This window comes from Lathyrus oleraceus, chromosome 4 (genome assembly GCF_024323335.1).
Source record: "Lathyrus oleraceus cultivar Zhongwan6 chromosome 4, CAAS_Psat_ZW6_1.0, whole genome shotgun sequence".
Classification (NCBI taxonomy): domain Eukaryota; kingdom Viridiplantae; phylum Streptophyta; class Magnoliopsida; order Fabales; family Fabaceae; genus Lathyrus; species Lathyrus oleraceus.
The window spans coordinates 105,773,486-105,798,130 of record NC_066582.1 but is presented as its reverse complement, the minus strand read 5'-3'; the positions used below and the strand labels follow the sequence as shown (position 1 = coordinate 105,798,130).

The following is a 24,645-nucleotide window of genomic DNA, read 5'->3' as shown; positions in this document are numbered from 1 at the left end:
AATTGTGACATTAGCTAAGAGTCTTTTTGAGATTGGTTTGGAGTGAGATCTAAAGGGTCTCTATCCTTTCACAAGGATTGGCTTGTAAATCCTTTAGTTTGCATTACCAACATAATCTTTTGTTGGTTCTTTCTTTATACTTTTGTGTTAAATATACCTTATACTCAAGTTAATACAATCTCTCATGCTTATAAAAAATGTGAAATATAAAACTATATAATACTATATTTGAAATGTTGTTTTCGCAGCTAATAACGCATAGAAATTGACTTTTAGAAAAAAATCTTTTAATTAAATGAAACGGATAATATTGTATATGGTGGAAATTGAAATTAATTTTTAAATATTTATAAAGTTTGAGATAAATATATAAGACGTGACAAATGATTAAAAAAAACTTATTCTTTACCGAATATTTCTATAAGGCCTAATTCAAAAAACAAAAAATTCTTACCTTTTTTATTTTTTTATATTTTATTTACTACTACATTAGCCTCTATCAAAACCATATTTCTCTTACCACTTAAAATTTAAGTTACATGTTATCCCTTGGTCGAATATGAATATGAATATAAATGGCTTAATTTCTATGAGGTTATCTAAGCATGAATGCATGCTAAAAGCCACCCCATAAAATATCCATACTTGAGGAGATGCTTCAAATTTCATAAATAGGGCCCACAGATGACCACTTAACCTATAAAACAAATGAATTAAAATAAAAGCAGCCAAGGAATGCAACAAAACCAATTAAAAAATATAAATTGGAAAAATCAAGGTAGTTTTTTAAGATTCTTCTTGTTGCAGCAACCAAGGGTGTGGACAGTGAAACACTCTTGTCTGATTTTGATTTTTGAATTCTTCTTCTTAACTCTCAAGTTAAATCACAATTAAATAGGTTTTTCTTTAACCCATTTTATCATTATTTAATGGCTAAAATGAAAAATGAAAATATGAATGAGAAATATAGGATGGATGATGTTGACGAGTTTAATGTGATTTCCCTTGTCATCTAAGTTTCATTACTTTTCTCTCTCCCAAATCTTCATTGAGACAATGCCCCATCACTGCAGATCCAAATCCCCATTTTCTCTCAATCTCAACAATATCACTTTTTTATTTCCATGACTCTCACCTTCACTTTTCTAACCTTCATACTTCTTCGATTTTCGTTTCTAATCTATATCACTTTTGCTTCTTTCTTTCAGACGTCAATTCATTCTTATTTTACCCATTTTCTTGCCAAATCACTCTCTTAGATTCATTTTTCTTATACATGTAGCTTTTTTCTTTTCTGTAAAAAAATTCTCATTTCCTACCCCCACAAATTGAATTATTGTACTTGAATGCTCACTCTGATACTGTCATGTACTTCTCTTTCATGCCTGTAATTTCGTTAATCTGGAGTTAATTCTGTTTTTTAGGTATCAAAATAATATGTAGATGGTGTACTTAGAAATGTTTAGTTTCTGTTTTCTAATTTAAGTGTTTGGGTTAATTAATAATCATGCTTCTCCGAAAATCCATGAGACATCCCTCATAATTCACCTTCTTGATGAGTAGATTTTCATTTTGACTCTAATTGTTTGAAATTATGATGTATTTGCTGATTTTGTTTCTTTATTTGATTGTAGGAAGATGCCGATCATGTCTCCGCGATACAAGAACCGTCCAGTTAAACTCGATGATTCTATTTTTCTAGGTATACATACAAGTTATCTTGAAAAATGAGTTCAGCTATTAACTTACCTGTTCTTTTGTTTCCAGCGAAAAGTCGAAGTGAAATTGATTATCTCTTTTTAGTAAAAAAAAATTGTTTGATGTAGGTTGTCCTTCCTTTAAAATTGAGGGTGCCATGCTATGTGTTGTATGATTGAAATTGAAACCTCCTAGTCCTACTACATTATCATTTATGGCATTATTGGGCGCAAATGTTCAGTGCAATGACAAGTTTCCGAGATACTATTCAACTAGGGAGCTCATCTTTGACTCTGAAGGCAGCACATGGACCTCATCTAATGTTAATAATGAACTAAGAACTGAATTCTGTCACATGGGACCCTTTCCATTATCATCACCTTCTACCCTTTTAGGCTATAATCAGGAGCTTGTGAAACAAACAATACTCAAACATGAAGCCATATTTAAGGATCAGGTATGTTAACTTGATGATTTCTATTCTTCGGTTAGATTATCCTCGGTTTTTTGCTGTTTTTTTCTGCCAAAAAATGCCAAGAATGTTTTATTATTGTAATGTGTGATTTGTTTGTAGTGTAATTTGCATAAGCCTTTGCACTCTACTTTACTATTGAAGAGTAAACTCCTTTGTAGCTCCGACCCCTCTGAAAAAAGGTGTCTCCGTGTCCATGTTAGTGTCGGGCACCGACACCGATACTTGTGATTACGTTTAATTAATTTATTTTTTAAAATATTATTGGGGTCGACGTGTTAGTGTCGGTGTCGTGTCCGGTATCCGTGTCTCCGTGCTCCGTGCTTCAGATGCATTGAGATGGCAGTAAGAAGAGTTAAGAGTTATCAATAGTCTTTAATGAGGTAGCTGGTTTTACATGAATTCAGTATGAATGAATGAAAAGAAAGGAGCAAAGGGATAACCTTATTCAGTTCGATGGAAATAACTTTAAGAAGTAATTATCATGATTCATTAATTTACCATTCTTTGTTCCTTGCTTATAGTTGTTTGTTTTTTATGACGACGTGGCTCTTCATTATTCTTGAATACTCGTCAAATTCTTTTGTTTTGTATGTTTCTGAATTGTACATTGCTCTTCAGATTCGTGAACTCCACCGTGTTTACCAAAAACAGAGGGAATTAATGGATGAAATTAAAAGGAGTGAATTACATAAACAAAATGTAAGGTTGGAGGCATCATGGTCTAGTTCTGCTTTGTCATCTAAGAACGCCGAAAATAAACTTTGCACACCAAACCTGCCCTGGTCAGCCTCTCAATCATCTGTTTTATTTGCTGAAAGCATCCGGTTGCCACTGGTCTTTGCTCAAGAAAAAAACAGGCATATTTTTCCTGCTCATGCTTCAACTGTAACCGAAGAATCTTTAAAAGATTACAAACTACCTGAGTCCAAATGTAAAAAAATTGGGAAAAAGTTATTGGATCTTCAACTTCCTGCCGATGAGTATATTGATAGCGACGAAGGTGAAGAGAATGTACCGTTTAAGCTTGACTTAAATGTGCCATGTAGGCTTGAAGTAGAGCCAGCTGCAATGTCTAATGATGTGGAGGGCCCTGCACATCATACGAACAATTGTTTGTATGATCTATCAATGAGAACAAAATTCGGATCTCAAAATTTACGCGGTGATGTCATCAACAAAAGACAGGATCTTGAAGGATGCTCACATAATCAACTGCTAGAAAATGAGAAGAAATGTGAATGGAAGTCCTCAGGTAATAGTCGTATTCAAACTTTTATTACTCTTTATTTTTCAGATTTTTCAACGGCTAAATATTGTCAGTTCATGAATATACACAATTATAACTCTGTATAATTTATGATTTACTTTTCAGGGCTAATTGGTGGCTTGTTTGATTCTTTTGCTAAAGGTATTAATACCGAAAAGCAACCTGTTTCAGTCGATTCATTTGGTAAGAATATGGAGCAATTTGATGACCTTTCATGTTTCCATTCATCGCATCAAATCAACCGAGGACCTTGGACAAAGAGAAAGTTTTGTAGCAGTGTGAGCTCTGCACAAACTCAATGTCCTACAAGTAATGGTTTGATTGAGGCATTGGGGTTGCCTTGTCTTGAAGAAAGTAAAACCTCAACCCATATTGAATCTGTCGTTTTAAATCCTTATGATACAGGAGTTATACAAGGTTTCAGATCAAGGGAGATTGGGGAAAGTAACTTAGGTACAGAGAAGGCTCTTGCATTTCACAGCAACGGAAAGCCGCGCATGTCAACCGATCCACATTGTTTTCATGACTTTGCCACCGAATTCTTCCAAAACCAATCCAAAAATCAAAGGATTGAGGAAATCGAAAAAGGCTGCATTTCTGTTGTAAAGTCACCTTGTGTTGATGTGCCTAACTCAGGGGAGCCGATTCCCTCAGGTGAGCATTTGATGAAGAATGAGAAGAAGCATGAATTTTTGGCAGGTATTATCGACCTAAATTCAAGCATGATTGAGGATGAGAATATGCCGATTGATGTTGACTTTCATGCACCCGCAAGTCCAGAAAACAAGGAATGCTCTCCACCCAGAGGAGAATCTGATGAAAACCAGCTTGTGACATCCTTTCAATTTGCAAAACAGGAGGATCACCATGTGCAAGAAGAGCAAACCAGAATTGCCGCAGAAGCTTTGGTTTCCATATCAGGATTTGTAGCTCAAAAAGACATCCAAATGACAACTTGTTCATCATCTGAATCTTTTAAGAATAGTCCTCTTAATTGGTTTGCTGCAATTGTTTCAACAACAGTGGATCATCTAGAGAATGACAATGAAACCGATTTCAACGATAAGGTTAATGGTCTCAAGGAGTTTCTGTCTGATGAAATGGATTACTTTGAGTTCATGACCTTAAATTTGACAGATAAAAAGGACCTAGATTGCTGCTGTATGAATATTGACCAAACCGAGCAAATTGGTGGATCGACTTTACCAACTCAACAAAGGAAGAGTGTCCGAACAAATAGGGGAAGGTGGCGAAAGGATTTTCAGAGTGAAATCCTTCCAAGCATTGCTTCTTTGTCAAGGTATGAGGTAACCGAGGATCTTATGACTATTGGAAGCCTTGTAAGTGCTGGTACTCACTCCGAGACGTGCTCTCAAAGAAATGCACATCATAATGTACCAAGTAGGGGAAGGAGAAGATCATGTACTTCAACCTCTAACACTAAAGACACATACTTTTTGTTGAACTTGAAACAGCTAAGTAGCATCACTAAATTGGGAACTGAGAAAAAGGGTCTAATAAGTTGGGGAAAGACATGTAAAAAGCGAAGGGCGAAGAGATTTCGCATCACTAAACCTTGGTTTATTTGAAGCTAAGTATAGAACTAATTCTTAGACTATGTTCATTGACCTTGGATGAGATTTTTATGAAGTATAGAATGATTTGTAAATGTCTTAATATAGTATAGTAGCTGAAGGATAGAAAAAGAACTCTATTGTATATCCTGGTTTTTTCTCGGGATTGAATCCATCATATCCTCTCATTGCAGGAGATGGAATAGTTTTTATCTTGTTTGGTTGTTGGCATGAGATTCCAGAAGGTTATCCATGGGAGGTGCAGTCATGCCTACTTTTTGCCAACCATGGCTAAAAAGAAATGTGATATCAGTTTTGATTTATTAGAGTTAAGGTGTGCTTGATAAAACTGGAAGAAAAAAAACATGCTAAATTAAAGTGCTCAATGTGTATTAGTAAAATATACACGGTAGTTATAGTTTTCTTGTAGTTTACATTCAAGAAAACTACAGTAATCATAACGATTTTATAATAGTCTCCGTAAATAGTCTCATGTTTATAAAATCACTATTATTACTGTTTAGGCTGAGCATTTCGACACTATGCTCAAGGTTCAACGAGAGACACTTTCAATAGGAACAGTTGGAAGGTTTTAAAAACGGTTTGAAACAGTAAGAGCAGTTTAAAACACTTCAAATATCGAAAACACGTGGAAGTAGACTAGAAGGCTGAAGTAGGCATGGTAACGGGGCGGGTCGGGGACGGTTTTTACCTCACCCAAACCAAAATCCCCAAACAATCTCCGTTCCCCGCCCCAAACCCAAACGGGGATGGGGAATCAAAACCCAAACCCGTCCCAAACGGGTTCGGGTTAGGTACGGGTTGGGTTCGGGTATCCCCGCCCCGCCACTATTCATTTAGTGAAATATATTTTTTTAATAGAAATATTTATTTTTTCCAAAATAAAATTACATTTCAAATAATAAAATAGAAAAATCTAAAAAAATTTCATACATACATTTCAAATATTTTAAATAATAAATTCAAATTAAAATATCAAAACATTAAACACATATTTAATATTCTAAATTATCAAAAATAAATAATAATATACATAATGAAATAAACGGGACGGGTTGGGGATGGGTTCGGGGCGGGTACTAGTGTCCCCATTACCCGACCCGTCCCCATATTTTATAATCGGGGAAAACCCAAACCCAGTCAAAGCGGGTTTTCCCCGTCAACTTCGGGGCGGGTTCGGGTGGGTACCCGCGGGTATGGATTATGTTGCCATGCCTAGGCTGAAGCTCACGTAAGGGAGTACGTGTCGAATGTAGTGAAGATAACTGTTATGGACGGTTAACATTGTAATAGTATATAAGACGAGTTTGATCATGTAATCAGGGGTCGCAAAATTCATTAAGTATTCTCTATAGAACTTAAGTATTCAAGTAACCGAGAGAAAACAATTTGTGAGAAGATGTGAGTTCTTTTTATCTTAATATTTAAATTCGAAGCATTTACTTGAATGATCTTTATGTTTTTTATTTATTTTTTATCTTTAAAGTAATTCTGCATTATTTTAGTTAGAGTTTATATTCAAACTTTCGACATTCAAACGCCAATATTCAAAGCACGAACATTCTTTTCTCAAAACTTTTGCACACAATGTCTTAGGATTGTTTCGAGTTTAATCCCGTAAGTGAACGAAAACTTGTGATTTGATTTATCAAAAACAACGGTAAACAAATTGGCACACCTAGTGCGACCCCTTTGTGCAAGAAATTTAAATTTTTTCTAAAAAAGTTATGCAATTTTTGTTAAATTTTATTCTTCATACATGAAACACTTTCAATGTCTGAGTGTTTATGCATCTTAAAATACTTTAGTTGAGATGACATGTCCAAAAAAAATACTTCTCTTCCCCAGAATAATGCTCAAGATAATGAAGAAGAACCAACCAAATCGATGGTTGGTGGTGCATGTACTTTGGCAACCGTCAGAGTAACCACTCCTTCTATAAGTTAGACATCGATTTTGAGGATATTACCAGAAGTGGTGGTTCTCCCACCACAAGTAACGAGTATTCCAATCACTCCCATGACCACACAAGCAATTATTGGAGATCATAAACCTTCTTTTGTCTCAAGTTTCACGCTAGCCTTAGTAGTAGGGAATATTCGTATGGCATACCAACTACAATGATGACAAACCTACAAACTAGTGGTTCTACGTATGAAGATAATGCAATAACTGTTGCATCTCCTCTTAATCCATACTTAGCCCCAGGATATGCTATAAGAAACCCCAGTCGAATGGCAGAACCACAAGGAGGGTTAAGTTATATCCCTTAGGCAGTGCCATCCCTAACCATAAATTCCTTCATGTATGTGAGACAACAAATGGATGAAAGCAACCATGAGAGGATGATTAAGCTTACGCAAAAAATTGCATTTGATCCTTTGATCCAAAACACAAATCATAGTTACCAACAATTGGCGCACCAAATGGGTCGAATCGTTGATTTCTTTGACGCTCCTTAAGCGCCTATCCAACCAATCGCTTAAGTCTAAACAGATGAAGGAATTCAAAACCCATGTTTCCATAATAACCAAGGGAAACAACGAGTTATGCCTTACAAATCGAACAAACTTTACAAGGGATAGTTGAAGCAGGCACAATCTAAAATGGCCTAGAGTTGGTATTGGTAAATAGAAATCAGGATGCAGACTAAGTGATTGGGAATGTCCAACAAAATAATTTGGGGGGCAAAATGACATAGCCAATATGGTTGAACAAATCCTAGCCCGGAATGGGATTAATGTTGGTCTACATAGACCAAACTTTGTTTCTTCCTTGTCTGAGTATGTATTGCAAAGTGAACTCTCTAGGGGGTGGAAAATCTCCAAATTCACTAAGTTTGCAGGCGACACCAGTGAGTCTACTTTCAAACACATTGCTCGATACCAGACCGAGGTTGGTGACTTGGCCAATAATTAGAACTCGAAGATGGAATATTTTCTAACATGAAGGAATAATTATTCACCTAACATGAAGGAATATGTATTTTTCTCAGTATATTTTCTGCACCACCGTTAAATGTTTAACACAAACCTTGTTCTGATGCCAACTGAAGGTGAGAAACATACAAGAAGGGGGTTGATTTGTGTTGGATTTTTCTTATTTTAAGCCTTTTGAGCTTCTTCTTCTGATGGATCTTTATCAGAGTCTAAACACAAGGTTTAGAGTCTGACTCAGAAAAATAATTTGACTTCTGAAGGACCTTATCAAATTCTGAACCAGAATCTGAATTGGATGATTAGAGTTGACAACAGTGAAATACGTAAGTACAAAAGCAAGAAAGTAAAAGTAAGAACACAAACACTTTATCCTAGTTCCTCTCATAACTTGAGAGTAGCCTGGTCCCCTTGTACTTCCAAGGGATTTCCACCATAACCAAATCTGATTACAAATGCTCAAGCACTCAAGCAAGAGACTTCATTTGCTTACACACATAAGTATAAGACTTTCTTTCTCAAACGCACAAGTTTGAGACTTCCTTGCTTAAGCACACAAGTTCTAGACTTCCTTGATTTAGTACACAAGCTAAAGACTTCCTTTGCTCAAGCCCACAAGCTCAAGACTTCAAATTCTCAAGCACACAAGCAAGAGACTTCTGACTCTATAAAAAATTGTTAAGAGATTTGGGTAACAACTACAGTTGATATACAATTAGAAGTGTAGACAGACTACAACTTAGAGAGACTCTAAGACTTAAGAACTTCTAAAATATACATAATGTTAAGATGTTCTAAGTCTAATAAATTTGATAGAGTAGCTTCCTTTTGAATGTTAATTTTCAGAGTCTTGTGGTATGGTGTATTAATGTGTTGTAGTCTTCTTCTTCAAGTTTGCAACTCCTTATATAAAGAGAAGAGAAAATAGATGATAACATGAAATAGTATCACATTCTAGGACTCAATTTAATTAAATTATATTATTATTTACTTCAAGTTATTTCATTTTATCAGATATTACGCGGTATTTTCTTTCTATTTATCTCAGGTGGTTTATTTGAAGCACAAGTAAAAAAAAGGAAGAAAAGGGGGTGCAAAAAGGAATGAAAAGAAGCAAATATCAAAAGTCAAAGCCCAGCCCAAAAGCACAGGCGCTGTGCCTGTGACGAGCGTCACAAAGGCTGTGACGAGCGTCACGCTTTACACACTCCTGTGACGAGCGTCACACATGGTGTGACGGACGTCACACCATTCCCCTATATTTTTGGCACCAGGAACGCAACAGACCACGTTGAAGCTACTTCCACGCTTGACCCTTGGAACGTAAAGACCATGTACACGGAAAACCCTTGGAAGCAGTTACAAAAGTAGCAGTATAAATAGTAGCTTTTTGGAAAGCTCTCGGTTCCACGCTTTTTCCAGACTTCTTCGCCGTTTTTCGCTTTTTCGCAATTTTTCTCTTCCAGCAGTACAAACACATTTTTTACAGCTTTACTTTTACGATTTTTATATTGTTTCCTTTGCAATTTCTATTTTCCTTTTCAGCACTTAGTTAATTCTTTTTCGCACAATAGTTTCTACACCGGAAACTATTGTGTACCTTTCACCGGATCTAACCTTACGTTAGAATCTAGTTTTTTTATTCCTTCGCTTTTATTTTTCTGTTTGATTGAAGAATTCAAGAACAAATCCAACCGGCCTGTGGTGGAGTGTTCAAGAATGCTATTTAATTTCTCAGGTTCTTTAATTACTGTTTGAATTTATATATGCCCTGCTTTACCGTTTATTCATATTATTTGCCTGAGATGAATCTGTTTATGCATGATAATTATTTAAGTCTGTTTAGCATGTCTGGCTGATTTATTTAGGTATCGGTATGTAAAGTAAGCGGAATAAGGAATCAAAACCAAATTGGTTTAACTAAGTTTAAAATTAAAATCACTCTTTTTACGGTCTCAATTTACAGGTTTAATAACAAGGTTTTTGTACGAAAGTAAAAGACATAAAGAAGTTAAAAGCAATAGAGCGAGAGTTTGAGTTTTTGACTGGACAGTGTAAATTGGACATTAATTCTAGATCAGGGCGAGAGCAATTTTTAGAGTTAATTAAATTCTAATCTTTTTCAAAAAGTATTTTTAAAGATTGAATGTGAGGACGAGAGTTAAGCATTTGAATTTAATTATATAACCTAAGTCAACAGAGCGAGAGTTTGAGATAAGGGTGTTTAAACGATTAGTGTTTTCTTAAAAAGAGTTTCTACGGATTCTATTGTTTTCAAAAAGTGGTTTTTGACTTAACTATAAGTGACAGCTACGTTAATATAAAATCATAGTTTATTCAACAGAGCGAGAGTTTGAGATAAGACTTTTAATCAATAGTGTCAACTGAAAGGATTTATTTTAAAACCAAGAAACCAACAAAGAATTGATTCCCTAATTACGACGAACTACATACCGATATCCGCTTATTAGATATTTAATCTAGATCTTATTTTTAGTTTTAGCTTTTCCCCCAAACAATCAAAGTATTACCTGCCTTAGCTTTACGAAGTAACCTTAGATAACGGTATATCGATTCATAAGTCCCTGTGGGATCGATATCTTTTAAAACTACGCGATAGAACTGTGCACTTGCAGTTTGTACCCCAAATTCGACTCATAAAGTCGCGATCAAGTTTTTGGCGCCGTTGCCGGGGACTTTATTTAGTCGATATCGTAACTCTTCTGTTACGCTGTAGAGACTAAGGCAATTTTTTTTTCTCTATCACCATGTATCACCCAAACTTTCTCTACGATTATCACTCCCAGTATTTTGAGGAATCGCAAGATTCCTATAAATCCAACCTGGAAATATTAATGGAGGATTTCATTGAGACGCAAACTCACTCAAGGATAGAATCTATGATGGAACGCTTTGTGGCTACACAAACTCTTCAGAATGAAGAATTTAGAAAACAAAGTCTATATACCAATGAAACCCTTACGCAACTGAACATTGTGGTCGAGTCCCTCGTTTTTCACAACGAGGCATTGGAGACTCAAATCTCCCTACTTGCGCAGACACCTCTAGGACCTTTACCTGAGAAACATGCGGATATGGTAACAACCACCAGTGAAAGATTTACCGAAAATCCTAAGGATAGTGATGAGGAGGAGGGTTCAGGTGAGAAAAAAGTAGAGCTTGAGAAAGTTCCACAAACACCACCCGAAAGGGAGGTTGTAAAAAAGGTAGAGAAGGAAGAGCTATGTGTTGTCCCTCCTCCCTATAAATCACCAATTCCTTTCCCGCAAAGGTCTGTGGAAGTTAAGGTAGACCCCAAATCCAAAAGAAATGAGGAGCTATCAGAAAATATCCACACCAATGCACCTTTATCTGCCACCCTGAACAAGAAGATAGAATTTGAAGCCCATGAAATTAGGGAACTAATTAGTATAAAAAGGGGCAAACCAGACTTTGAGGTGGTGTTTTCAAAAATTGAACCTAAACCTGAAAAGCTAGCTCCCAGAATAGAGCCAGAACCACCACCACAAGTTCAGGGGGATAAACTACCTCGCAGAAGAAAAAGAAGAAAAAGTGACGGATATGAGAGATGGATTGACAAGTGGCCATGGAAATCAAGGATAATTAAAAGTTTGACCGAGGATTCATCCTCGAAAGAACCACCATGAGTACTTACACTCCTGAGTCGCCGCGCTATCGACGTAAAACATAGCGAATATTTCCAGTTCTATTAATGTCAATTTTTCTCTCTATCCATTTTTTTTCCTTCCCTTTCATAAAGTCAATCCGTATTTTTCTTTAATAACCATTACTGACTTAATGCTAGTATCTACTTGAATTCATCGAGCTACTGACTTTCATCATGCAACCAGTAGATACCATTTTCAGAGGCAGTGTTCAGAGAAGGCGGTATGATTATCTAGCCCAGAAGGATATGGCACTGACCATATATTATGATGGACCGACCATGGATAAATTAGGCATCTGAGATATCACCCTGTTTATGTTTGACCAGCTTGGGTGGGAGAACGCAGCCATTAAGAGACGGTTTGTCACGTACTGTGAGCTAACCTTAGAATTCCTGATTTCCCTTGTATACATCCCTGAACATGGTTACGGACTTAACAAAGGGTTAATATCCTTTAGGTTATTTAGCATGGACTTCACCTACACCCGTCGAGACCTTGCTGACCTCTTAGGATTCCCTAGCGGCCCTTTCGTCTTTAATACCCGCCAGGAGGACCTTATTGATGACATTGATCTCGATGACTTTTGGGGTTGCATATCCGGAGAATCCAACCCAAACCCGAATGAGATGCACTCACAAAAGATCCATAACCCTGCTATCCGATATTTTCAGGGAAAACTTTGTTGCAGTTATTATTATTCCTCCTTCAATGTTTCTTTTTCAAGAATGTTATTTTCCCTTCATTGTTATTTCCCTTTCATAATTTAAAATATATATATATATATATATATATATATATATATATATATATCTATATCTATATATATATATATATAAATATATATATATATAAAATAAGAATAATTTATTTTAAGTCAAGTCCCGAGTGTGAAAATTTCGTATTATCTATTCCCCTCAATTTTCTTGAGCCATAACAAAAATTTAACACACCCAATAAGTATAAAGGTCGCTTATTTTATAAAACTTGAGTGAAATCAAGACAAAAATTATTACCATAACAACGCTCTAAGAACCTCAACATGTTAGATCAGGATAAGTACCTATTATACCAATCCCTTGAACTTTTAGTTTTATAGTAACCCCGAGTAGTTTATACGAGAAGTCAACACCATCTTAATAGCAAACTACGTGGAGAGCCGATGAATATAAGTGAATGATTCCCAAAGTAACATAAAATATATATATATCAGGAAATGCACTAATTAAGTTAGGTGATCCTTACCAGATCATTTAATCTAAAGGTTGCAGATCATACAAAAGCATAATATGAAAGATCCATTATGAGTTGGTTCAACAGGTATCTGGTGCTGAACTTGGTAGGGCGGACTACAGTCCGATCCCCCGCAATTTGCAATGGACTGAATAACGAAGTTATCCGACTTATGTACCAGAACTTCTAGCTAAAAGGGGATCAGAATCACTAACCGGTTACTCCATTATGTGCGTGAAAAGATAAAGGGCTTAATGTGATTTCGCTAGAATGAAAACGGGTGAAATAAGAGTAAAGGAACTAGGATAGCTATAATGGCATTACTCGAACTGGTTTGCATAAGGTGGGGTTATCTGAGGTTGTGACGGTGGTTGTTGATGTCAAGATTAAACTCAAGTTACTTCTAAACAAGGTTTACATGCAACCTAGTACGAATTGATGTGTGTTTTGAAATTTCATCTGGCTAAAATTTTTAAAACAAGTTCTATACTGTATTTTGCTTGAGGACAAGCAAAGATCTAAGTATGGGGGAGTTTGATAACATGAAATAGTATCACATTCTAGGACTCAATTTAATTAAATTATATTATTATTTACTTCAAGTTATTTCATTTTATCAGATATTACGCGGTATTTTCTTTCTATTTATCTCAGGTGGTTTATTTGAAGCACAAGTAAAAAAGGAAGAAAAGGGGGTGCAAAAAGGAATGAAAAGAAACAAATATCAAAAGCCAAAGCCCAGCCCAAAAGCACAGGCGTTGTGCCTGTGACGAGCGTCATAAAGGCTGTGACGAGCGTCACGCTTTACACACTCCTGTGACGAGCGTCACACATGGTGTGACGGACGTCACACCATTCCCCTATATTTTTGGCACCAGGAACGCAACAGACCACGTTGAAGCTACTTCCATGCTTGACCCTTGGAACGTAAAGACCATGTACACGGAAAACCCTTGGAAGCAGTTACAAAAGTAGCAGTATAAATAGTAGCTTTTTGGAAAGCTCTCGGTTCCACGCTTTTTCCAGACTTCTTCGCCGTTTTTCGCTTTTTCGCAATTTTTCTCTTCCAGCAGTACAAGCACATTTTTTACAGCATTACTTTTACGATTTTTATATTGTTTCCTTTGCAATTTCTATTTTCCTTTTCAGCACTTAGTTAATTCTTTTTCGCACAATAGTTTCTACACCGGAAACTATTGTGTACCTTTCACCGGATCTAACCTTACGTTAGAATCTAGTTTTTTTATTCCTTCGCTTTTATTTTTCTGTTTGATTGAAGAATTCAAGAACAAATCCAACCGGCCTGTGGTGGAGTGTTCAAGACTGCTATTTAATTTCTCAGGTTCTTTAATTACTGTTTGAATTTATATATGCCCTGCTTTACCGTTTATTCATATTATTTGCCTGAGATGAATCTGTTTATGCATGATAATTATTTAAGTCTGTTTAGCATGTCTGGCTGATTTATTTAGGTATCGGTATGTAAAGTAAGCGGAATAAGGAATCAAAACCAAATTGGTTTAACTAAGTTTAAAATTAAAATCACTCTTTTTACGGTCTCAATTTACAGGTTTAATAACAAGGTTTTGTACGAAAGTAAAAGACATAAAGAAGTTAAAAGCAATAGAGCGAGAGTTTGAGTTTTTGACTGGACAGTGTAAATTGGACATTAATTCTAGATCAGGGCGAGAGCAATTTTTAGAGTTAATTAAATTCTAATCTTTTTCAAAAAGTATTTTTAAAGATTGAATGTGAGGACGAGAGTTAAGCATTTGAATTTAATTATATAACCTAAGTCAACAGAGCGAGAGTTTGAGATAAGGGTGTTTAAACGATTAGTGTTTTCTTAAAAAGAGTTTCTACGGATTCTATTGTTTTCAAAAAGTGGTTTTTGACTTAACTATAAGTGACAACTACGTTAATATAAAATCATAGTTTATTCAACAGAGCGAGAGTTTGAGATAAGACTTTTAATCAATAGTGTCAACTGAAAGGATTTATTTTAAAACCAAGAAACCAACAAAGAATTGATTCCCTAATTACGACGAACTACATACCGATATCCGCTTATTAGATATTTAATCTAGATCTTATTTTTAGTTTTAGCTTTTCCCCCAAACAATCAAAGTATTACCTGCCTTAGCTTTACGAAGTAACCTTAGATAACGGTATATCGATTCATAAGTCCCTGTGGGATCGATATCTTTTAAAACTACGCGATAGAACTGTGCACTTGCAGTTTGTACCCCAAATTCGACTCATAAAGTCGCGATCAATAGACATTGAAGACTTTCACCAAAAGGTTTGTTAACCTTTGTACTTGATTAGACACATCAAGCAAACACCTTTCTACAAAAGGAATGATTCGTTGAATCCCAGACAACCAAGAGAGAAATATTTCTTTAAGTTTTCACGTGATCAAAAAGGTTATGAGTCTGTCAGAGTTGCTTTGGTAGAAGAGCTTTTGCTTCAGAGGTTGACTTTCCTTCAGACTTCACTCTTTAGAGGCTGAACACATCAAAGTCCTCTTTTTGGCTTCTGAAGCTTCAGAGTCTGGGTCACCAGATGCTGACTTTCTTCAGAGTTGACTTCTTTAGAGTTTGGATCTCCATCAGAGGCAAAGTATTCAGAAGTGATCTTTAGAGCTAGAGCTTGATCTTCATATTCATATTCCTCAAGCATTTCTTCATTTGTTCCTAAAGATATAATTCTGCATACTTGAACAGATGTTAGAATACCCAATTGTTCTTTAAATACTTTGTTATTATCAAAACCTATGAGATATGGTATCAACCTATTTTGTTCCAACAAGTTATAGAAATAAAATAGTAAACTTAGGGAACGCATCTTAGATCTTAAGGAATCTGTAAAATATCTTAAGGAAATTAATGAATAATTAAAGATAGAAATAACTAAGATTAGAAACTCAAGAGAAGAATCTAAACATTGTGTCTCCCTTATAGAGGAGGTAATTGACTTATGTGAAACCCTAGGTAAGTTTATCCAAGGCAAAGAAAAGCTTGACTTGAACTTATAAAGCCAAAAGTATTCCTTAAACAAAAATGGACTAGGATTAAAAAAGGATAAGAAACCTAATAAAGGTATATATCACAAGGAAAAGAAACATCTTGTTTATAAATGAACACACTGTAAAAGGATAGGTCACTTGGAACCTTTTTGCTTTGATAAATTTAAAAGATGTAAAAGAAACAACCTTAGGTCTTATAGAACTAATGCACCTTGGCGCAGGAAGATGTGGGCACCAAAGGTGAAACTTCAGTGTTTTGCAGGTATGCTTTGCAGCTCAACACCATGACAATTATAAATGGAGTTGTGCAAAGCAAGAGTATACTTTTAAGTATTCTGTATATGAAGTCTCTGATCAAAGAACGTGCTATAATGGCAAATATTAAAGTACATTGATCAAAGCAAGTACTCTTGAGAATATGATCCTTAGTGATCAGTTGAATGAATATGTCTATAATGGACATGTTCATCTTTATTGGTTTTACCAGCTCTCACATACAATGATTCGTAGAGAAGGACACACCATATTTTGATTGGTGTTTCCCTTTAAGGGAATTTTTTATCAAGAATTCTTGATAAAAGAGGTATACATTATTTTAATATTGAAATAACTAGAAAACTCTGATTAAACCCTTAAAATAATGAATTTATTATTTTTCTCATATAAATAAGTTATTTTATAACCCAAAAGATGAGTTGTTTCAAGTGTTTTAAAAAGGAGGTGCAAAAAAGCTTAAAGATAAGTGCAAAAAAGTAATTAAAAACCATCACAAGGCCCAAATATGCACTAAGGAGGTTGAACTACGATATCCCAATCAATTGGCAATATGGTAATCGATTAAAGAAGTTTGGTGCGCCTGATTTCAATCCATATACAAGATAAAATTTCCCTCCAAGCAAAGAAGATCTCACCATTGATGAAAAACAAACAAAATATGGATAAATATGATCTACAAATCGATTAGAGACGTAAGCCAATCGGTCGACACGCTCAATTTGGAAAGATTCTTGTCACACCCCAAATTTTACCCCTAGATTTCATAATCATTTTCATCCTAGACATCATTAATGCATTGCTAACCTCAAGATCAAGATATGCCTGGTTTGTTTCATATGTGAAATAGGGTCTCCCTCAAAGAGCTCAAAGGATTGATCAGTCAAAGTTTTGAATTAATCATCAATAAATCAAGTTCTCATACACTCAAGATATCTCTCTCCATCAACAAGTAAGGGTATTATGTCCTAATCAGAAGTGCATCAAGCTTCACTTTCATCTGGTTCACTAGTTAGGGTTTCTCAACAACATTCAATTTCATCTGAGAATTTTGATCAAGACATGATCTCAAGCCTTGAGACGTCACTCAACACACTAAAGTACATCTTAGGGCCCATCCATGATGTTCAATTGGCTCAAGAGTTTGAATTCATTGAAGATCAAGAAATTCAAATTCATCTGATACACAATCAATGCACTACAAAGTCAAACCTTTGACTTTTGAGATTTATGATCAAATATGAACTTCTCAAGTTAAATTTCACGATTATATGCTTAATTGATGAATTTGATCAAGAAAAATCAATATAAATGAGGTTACTTGCAAAAAGGGCAATCTTGAAAACATTGAAAGTTTCACTAAGTATCCAAATTTCATGTTCAAGTGCACTACTTTCTCAAACCATAACTTCCAATCCGAGCAGCCATTTTCTTTGCTACAAATCTCAAATGAAAGCTCTTGTTCCATACTTAAACTTTGTCATAGAGGGTTGATTCCATAAAAGTGCAAGGATTTTGAGTTATGAGGACATAAAGTTGGTGTCTCAAGTTGAAACACTTAGAAAATTTTCAAGTCAGCTTTTATCCCTAAAAAGTGATAAACTTTACAGCCAGTTTTCATCATGATCCACTTTGATTCAGAAAAAACTCAAAACATGAAAGTTGTAGAACATGTTTGGGGATTTTTAAAAAGTACAAGTACATTTTTTTCCCATGCATGAACTGTGAGTTTCGAACAAACACCACAAATCATCTCTAGACATCATTTAGAGCTTGTTTAATCACTTGAACAAGTTCTGTAACATCTATTTTATCATTCACCATTTCACTCCTTCACTTTGCAAGAACATTTGTGTGAGATAATACAAGTTGTTTCTGGTCATTCTTATTGTTCAAACACTATCCTCAAGGACCAACAAGGCTGGTGGAATCTCTCTTTTATCTCTGTAGTAGCTAAGAAGAAGCATTGGACTTTCTCCAATAGGTAAGTGCACTTACACTTGAAACTCTTGTTCATGCATCATTCTTGAATATTTATTGAAATTAAAATGTAGTACATAGTGTATTTGTTGTATGTTTGCTACTGTATGCATTATACCATGCTCATGCATTGAGATTTTATTGTTTGAAAATTAAAAGTGCAGTTCTGGTTTTTGCCTTGGCACGCTTTGTGCATTGAGTTTTAGGATGAGATAATGATACCATTAGACTTCTTGCGAAAAATAGAGCAATTTAGGTTCTTACGGTTTTTAATTTCATGGAAAATTGAGAGAGTTATGATTGTTTGAAGTTTTGAAAAATAAAATAAAAAGAACATGCAAGAACATGAGGAAGAATATGATGAATTGGTGTAATTTTACAGTTTCTGAAATCGTATTATATATATTAATGTTTGTAAATAAGTTAATGGATGTATTACCGTCCCAGTGGTTAGAGTGTGCGTGTTAAGGCTTTGTGTGTGCAAGAGGTCTGGGGTTTGAATCTTGCTTGTCCCCGACCCATTTTTGTTCATTATTTTTTTGCCTATTTAATTTTATTATTTTTCATAACTTCAAAGACTCATAACTTGATGATCCCTAAGCCTTTTTGAGCCACTCTTTTTGCTATGTGTTTATAATTTTGTCTATTTTATTATGGTGAAAAGAAATTCCAGAATTGTTTTATTTTTCACATATTTATACTTGTCTAAAGTTGGTACCTTTTTAGGATTGTTTTAGGATTTCAAATGACCTTCTTTGGTTGATACTTTAATTTTTCTTGACCACCATGACTTGTATGAATATTGTGAATCATATATGAACTTTTTTTGATGTTGTCAATATATGTCTTTTGGTTTTTACCTAATTTTGACTTACTTTAATGTATGTTTACATGTTTATGTGCTTTGAACTTTTGTTAATATGCCATGAAATTTTGTGTGCTTATTTTCCCATTGATCCATGATTCACATGTCATTATTTCATGTCTTGTTGGACTTTTGTGTGCATGTGTTCCCTTGTGTTCGTCTTTGTTTATGTGTTTACAAATGCTTTAAACTTGTAGTAACATGTCTTTGTATGACTTGTATGCTTACATGTTCAAACTTTTTGTATGATGTTGAACATTTGTTTGTGATCATATTGAACCTGAACATGCATGTATTTAATACCTTAAATTGTTTTTCATGATCAAGTTGATGTTATGTCTAAGCCATGTCTTACTTCATGCATACACATGTTCATTCATACTTATTATGACATCCATATACATGTTCATGAATTGTTATGTCATTCATCTTTGTTTCTTCATGATGATATATACATGTCATTCATATTCATGTGACTTTATACATCTTTGATTGATGTTGTTGTATCTTTGTTCATGTTCACATGTTGTACATATGTGTATACATACCATGCTTGATATTATTATGATCATGCTTTCATATCTTTGTTGATGTCATGCTTGAACATCTTCTTTATCATGTGTTTGTTCTTGTTGATGTCATGTATGAACATCTTCTTCATTTAATTATCTTTGTGGATGTCATGTTTGAACATCTTCTTCATCCTTGTTTGTTCTTGTTGATGCCATGTATGAACATCTTCTTCATTTGATTATCTTTGTGGATGTCATGTTTGAACATCTTCTTCATCCTTGTTTGTTCTTGTTGATGTCATGCTTGAACATCTTATTTACTATTTGTTTATCTTTGTTGATGTCATGCTTGAACATCTTTCTTTATCATGTGCTTATATTTGTTGATGTCATGCTTGAACATCTTCTTCATCTTGTTTATATTTTATTTATCTTTTTGTCTAAATCCAAGGGAAAGACCTCTTTATTGACTTAATGTCATAGGTAGTTTAGCAATCCCTAGTTTCCCTTTGACCTTGTTAGAGTCATTCTCACTTTCAACTTAGATTTAAGTAAGAGTTTATAACTCTTGTAAGTATGTTTGTTATGAACACTTACTTCCCCCCTTGGAACCTTGATCACTACCAAGTGTTCTTTCACCCTTAGTTAGGTGAACTACGGTTGCTCTGATTCCATCCTTATAAGGATACGTAGGCATATGACCGCGATGTTTTGGCGAGCAAACTTAATAAAACCTTTAGGTCCTTCCCAACAAAACATTTCCAAATAATAGCAAACAAATAATAACATAACACAAATACTTTCAAAAGGTTCCTATAGGATACTATAGATACTGAGGATGCTAATACCTTTCCTTAGTATAACCAACCCCCGAACTTTAGATCTCTTCGCATTGTTTTTACATTGCACAATTAGGGTTTTATTCGATCTTTTCCCTTTCCCTTGGATAAATTAAAGTTCGGTGGTGAACATTTAATGTTTTGTGATTCAAGTTAATACAATAGCTTGATATCCGATTCTCACCGCGACAATTCTGATTTGATTTTCAATTAGCACAATCTATAATAAATACTTGCCTGAATTATTTGAAGAAATCTTCAGAAGGCACACTATAAATAGGTATGCTCCCTTCACTATTCCTTGCATCTTAAAATTCATATCTTCTTGCATTTTTTCTTGTAAAAACTTATCTACCACAAGTATCACCGTGACTTCCTCAAGTCAAAAATGCAGAGAAGCACAAAAAAGAAAACTCGTTCATTGTCGGTTTGATAAACCGCAAGAAAGGAGAAAAGATAACTTTTCTAGCCAAGAATGTAATTCAACCTTAGTACATGGAACCAAGTGTCTTGAAAAGCCACAAGCCCTATCACCAAAATTTTCAAGTATCCCTCCAAGAGCGCTTCACCCATATACTTGATAGGGTCTTCCCAAACCTAGTAAAAGAGTTCTACCTAAACTTAGAATTTGTAGGAACCGCTCTGAGAACATCCGTAAGAGGAGTGGAAATTGCTATTCACAAGGATCGCTTTTGGAGAATTTTTTAGCTTCCTACTAAAGGCATAACCTACACCGTTGATAAACCACTTAAAAAAATTCAAACAGTATACTGCCATTAATGCCCTTGTAATCAACCCAATGGAAAAGAAGAAGGTCCCATTCAGATCCATTCACCTAAAACCCAATGTTAAGATCCTCCACTACCTTCTCACTAGAATCATGTTCCCAAGGATCATAAACCATAACTTTGTAGTTAGGGAAGATGTACTACCCCTATGGCTCCTAACTTATAAAATATCAACCAAATGGGTAGATGGTATGTTCAACCACATGATCCGACAAAGAAATCTCATATGTAGGGCTACCCTATGGACCAATCATCACAAAACTTCTAGCTAACTTTAAAATTGACACCATGAAGGAAGTAGAAGACTCAGAAAAACCATATGATCTCACCTATACTGCCCTGAAAGAAATTAGAGTTCATATCAATCATAGAGAGATAGAGGAAGACTCATCTTTTAAGGAATAAGGAGAAGATGAACCAACTGAGGAAGAAGACACCAAGATAGACAAGGTGTTGAAATTTTTCCAAAATTTAGATGAGAATATTAAGACAATTATGACAAGGAACGATGATGCTTATGGAATCGAATGATCTTACTTATATGCCTTTGTTTAGTTTATGAAATCTTGTTTCCTCTTTTTGCAATTTTCCTCTTTGTACGTTTAAAATCCGTAAAATTTCCATTGTGTAATTTCAAATTTAGTAATTTCCATTCTTGTACTATAAATTTATATGTATGTTATTTTCAATAAATAAGACAATGTTTTTCCCTTTCTTAAATGTTTACTTGCCTATGTGTGCATCTTTATATTTCTCGCAATGCATCTTTACCCGCCCTTTTTATTTTTAAAAGGGGGGAGAAGTATACTCTCAAAGGGAGTGAAGTATACTATCTATTTAACTTAGGAGGAGTTTAATTACTCCAAACAAATATGGGCTATTTTTCTTTACCACCTCCCTTGAGAGATGTTTTGTCATCATCAAAAAAGGGGAGAATGTGGAACCTTATTTTGCAGGTGATATGCTTTTAACAAAAAATAACTACTTTACTTTTGATGATGACACCCTTTTTCTAATGATGACATCTGACGATGATGATAATTCAAGTATAAGAGGTTAAACGGTTAAAAAGATGCAAACCAAAGTATTAGGATTTATTATACTTGACTATCCGATGATGGCAACCAAATAGAAGTTATCTCAAGCCTTGTGAAAGTAAAATCAAGCAGTTGTCTACAAGAAGGAAATTATTTGACAAAGTCTTGAAGTACAATGAGGCCTTGCCTCAAGTAGTTTGAGTGAAAACTATGTAATGTATAAGAGCGTTTTCATAAAAGTACATGACTAAATCACACACAAAAAAAAACAATTTTAAACTTATTTTTATCAAAGAAATACTTTCAAAAATGTCTTCTAGTCGCGCCACATGAGTTGGAAGCTTTCTGAAATGATATGGGCGGATCTTTTGTCTTTTCCAAATGATTGGAACCTTATCCCAACCGATTGGTAGATTTCAAAAATGTGCTCTAATAGATTAGAAAAGCATCTTAATGATGGATAATGGCTAGATAGCTTTTCTTTCCATTTTTAACTTAACGATGGATTGTAAAGGAACAAACGAATAAATTGGAACATCTTACCAATCGATTGACATGTCATAAAAAACCTTTAAAACGATTTCCTTTTTGAGCCAAACTCTAGCCTATAAATATAAGTCCTTTCCCTCATTTAAAATCATCAAGAACCAAGTTTAATTTCATACATCTCTCTCTCTCTCTCTCTCTCTCTCTATATATATATATATATATATATATATATATATATATATATATATATAATGACAGTCTATCATTGCATATATTTAGTCGAAGAATAGGAGAAAAGCAAGTGAAAGTTAAGCCAAAATGAAGAAGAATGACCAAAGAATGAGGGAAAAATATTTAAGTATGAAAATTGTGGACTTAGTGAAAATTTGAGTGAAAATGAGAAAAAAAAGGATGCAGCTTCGGAAATAATCACATGCATCACCGTGGAGCATCGCACGTGCGATAGGGCCTTAAAAGCTGCATCACACGCGATGCAAGTAATCACGCACATGATAGTCACTTTTTCTAGGCTTTTCTGACGCATTCTGGTCCATTCTGACGCCTTTACAAGGGCATTTTCTGCATTTTCACAAGGGTGACGCTTTGGAGAGAGCAAAACACAATTTTGAGAGCATAAGTGGTGATTTTTAAAGAATTTGAAGCCATTGGAGGCCATTACTTCAAGGGATTTCATATGTTGTTTTCATCTATCAATTGTGGTATTGTTAATTGCATTATGAGTAACTAAACTCCTCTAGGTTAGGTTGTGTTATGATGAACCTATTTCAATTTTGTTGGATTCTATGTTGATTTGACTTTGTATGAACTTTTTGATATATAATGTCATTCAATTTCTTATTGTTCTTAATGCTTTTTATATGAGATACTCTTTTAAATTGATTTTGAGTACATAGGGAATACTGACCCTTAGCCTATGTGTTGGACCTAGGGAAATTGTTGTACTTATGCTGGTTGAATAGGAATAGGAGAACCCGAGTAGTGGAACAAGGAATTAATGTTCTATACATCGCCTAACCTTGCTTACGATGGCGGACTAGGGATAGAAAGCTCTGAGTAGTGCTTAGTCAGTTACTTCGTGAGGGATCAGCTATAACGATTTTGTTAATTCACCGTAGAGTTATAGTAATAAGATCATTCATACAAGGCCTTAAACCTCAACAGGAGAGGAAGAAGGGATTCTAGAACATAATCTAACCGCTTTTATAATTCTGTTTAATCGCTTATTTACTTTTCACACTGAAACTCAAAACCCCCTTTACTAGTTTTTATACATTGCACATATTTTGTCTTGCTTGAAGGAAGTCTCTATGAATTCGATCTTTTTATTACTTTGACATTATCGGTACACTTGTCGAGAAGTCATCTAATTTTTGGCGTTGTTGCCGGGGACTGTTGATTTTTCAACAAGGCGACGTTTGTGCAATGTTTTAATTTTAGTCTTTTTAATTGTTGTTTTATTTTTTCTTGTTTATGATAGTGCTACTGGGGTATTTTCTATTTGTGTATGCATAATTCAGGATCATCATTAATAACATTGGATCCAAAAATTGAAAGAACTGCACGTGCTCTCAGAAAAGCATTTAAACAAGTAGCTTTGGACGATGAAATATTAATGGAAGCGCAACTATCAAGTTCTTCTGGATGTGAAGAGGAAGTCACCATGGCAGCTGCACAACCCCTAACTATAGGGGACTACTGTAAATGAACCGATGAAGGATAGGTTTTGGGAGGGTTTGTACCGACATACCCTACTAACTTTGATACTAAAAATTTAGTATTTCCAGCTTTAAGAGAAAATCCGTTTGACGGGAACGTAATTAGAGACCCATGGGAACATCTTGCACGCTTCTATGAAATAACTTCAATGTGCAAACCAACTGATGTCATAGAAGATCGGGTTAAATTGAGGTTGTTTGGATTCTC

General features: G+C 34.9%; 1 protein-coding gene across 10 annotated transcripts; it reads left to right on the top strand.

The window, feature by feature from the left end:
• Positions 1-879: 879 nt before the first annotated feature.
• On the top strand, positions 880-5,226 carry LOC127073752 (uncharacterized). Of its 10 annotated transcripts, none has more exons than XM_051014974.1 (5): positions 880-898; positions 1,635-1,702; positions 1,804-2,155; positions 2,792-3,425; positions 3,546-5,226. In XM_051014974.1, exons 3-5 carry the CDS (start codon positions 1,913-1,915, stop codon positions 5,027-5,029), a joined length of 2,361 nt encoding a protein of 786 aa, XP_050870931.1. In that variant the 5' UTR covers positions 880-898; positions 1,635-1,702; positions 1,804-1,912; the 3' UTR covers positions 5,030-5,226. The 10 variants fall into 10 exon arrangements, with proteins under 10 accessions (XP_050870931.1, XP_050870929.1, XP_050870930.1 ...); XM_051014972.1 differs by lacking the exon at positions 880-898 and adding an exon at positions 934-1,278 and having other exon boundaries at positions 1,827-2,155; XM_051014973.1 differs by lacking the exon at positions 880-898 and adding an exon at positions 934-1,278.
• The last annotated feature ends 19,419 nt before the right edge of the window (positions 5,227-24,645 follow it).

Excerpts from the sequence above, each read along its gene's own strand:
- LOC127073752 (XM_051014974.1), top strand. The coding sequence starts at position 1,913 with ATGGCATTATTGGGCGCAAATGTTCAGTGCAATGACAAGTTTCCGAGA. Across the intron at positions 2,156-2,791 it reads AAGCCATATTTAAGGATCAG|ATTCGTGAACTCCACCGTGT; the intron begins GTATGTTAACTT and ends ATTGCTCTTCAG. Across the intron at positions 3,426-3,545 it reads ATGTGAATGGAAGTCCTCAG|GGCTAATTGGTGGCTTGTTT; the intron begins GTAATAGTCGTA and ends TTTACTTTTCAG.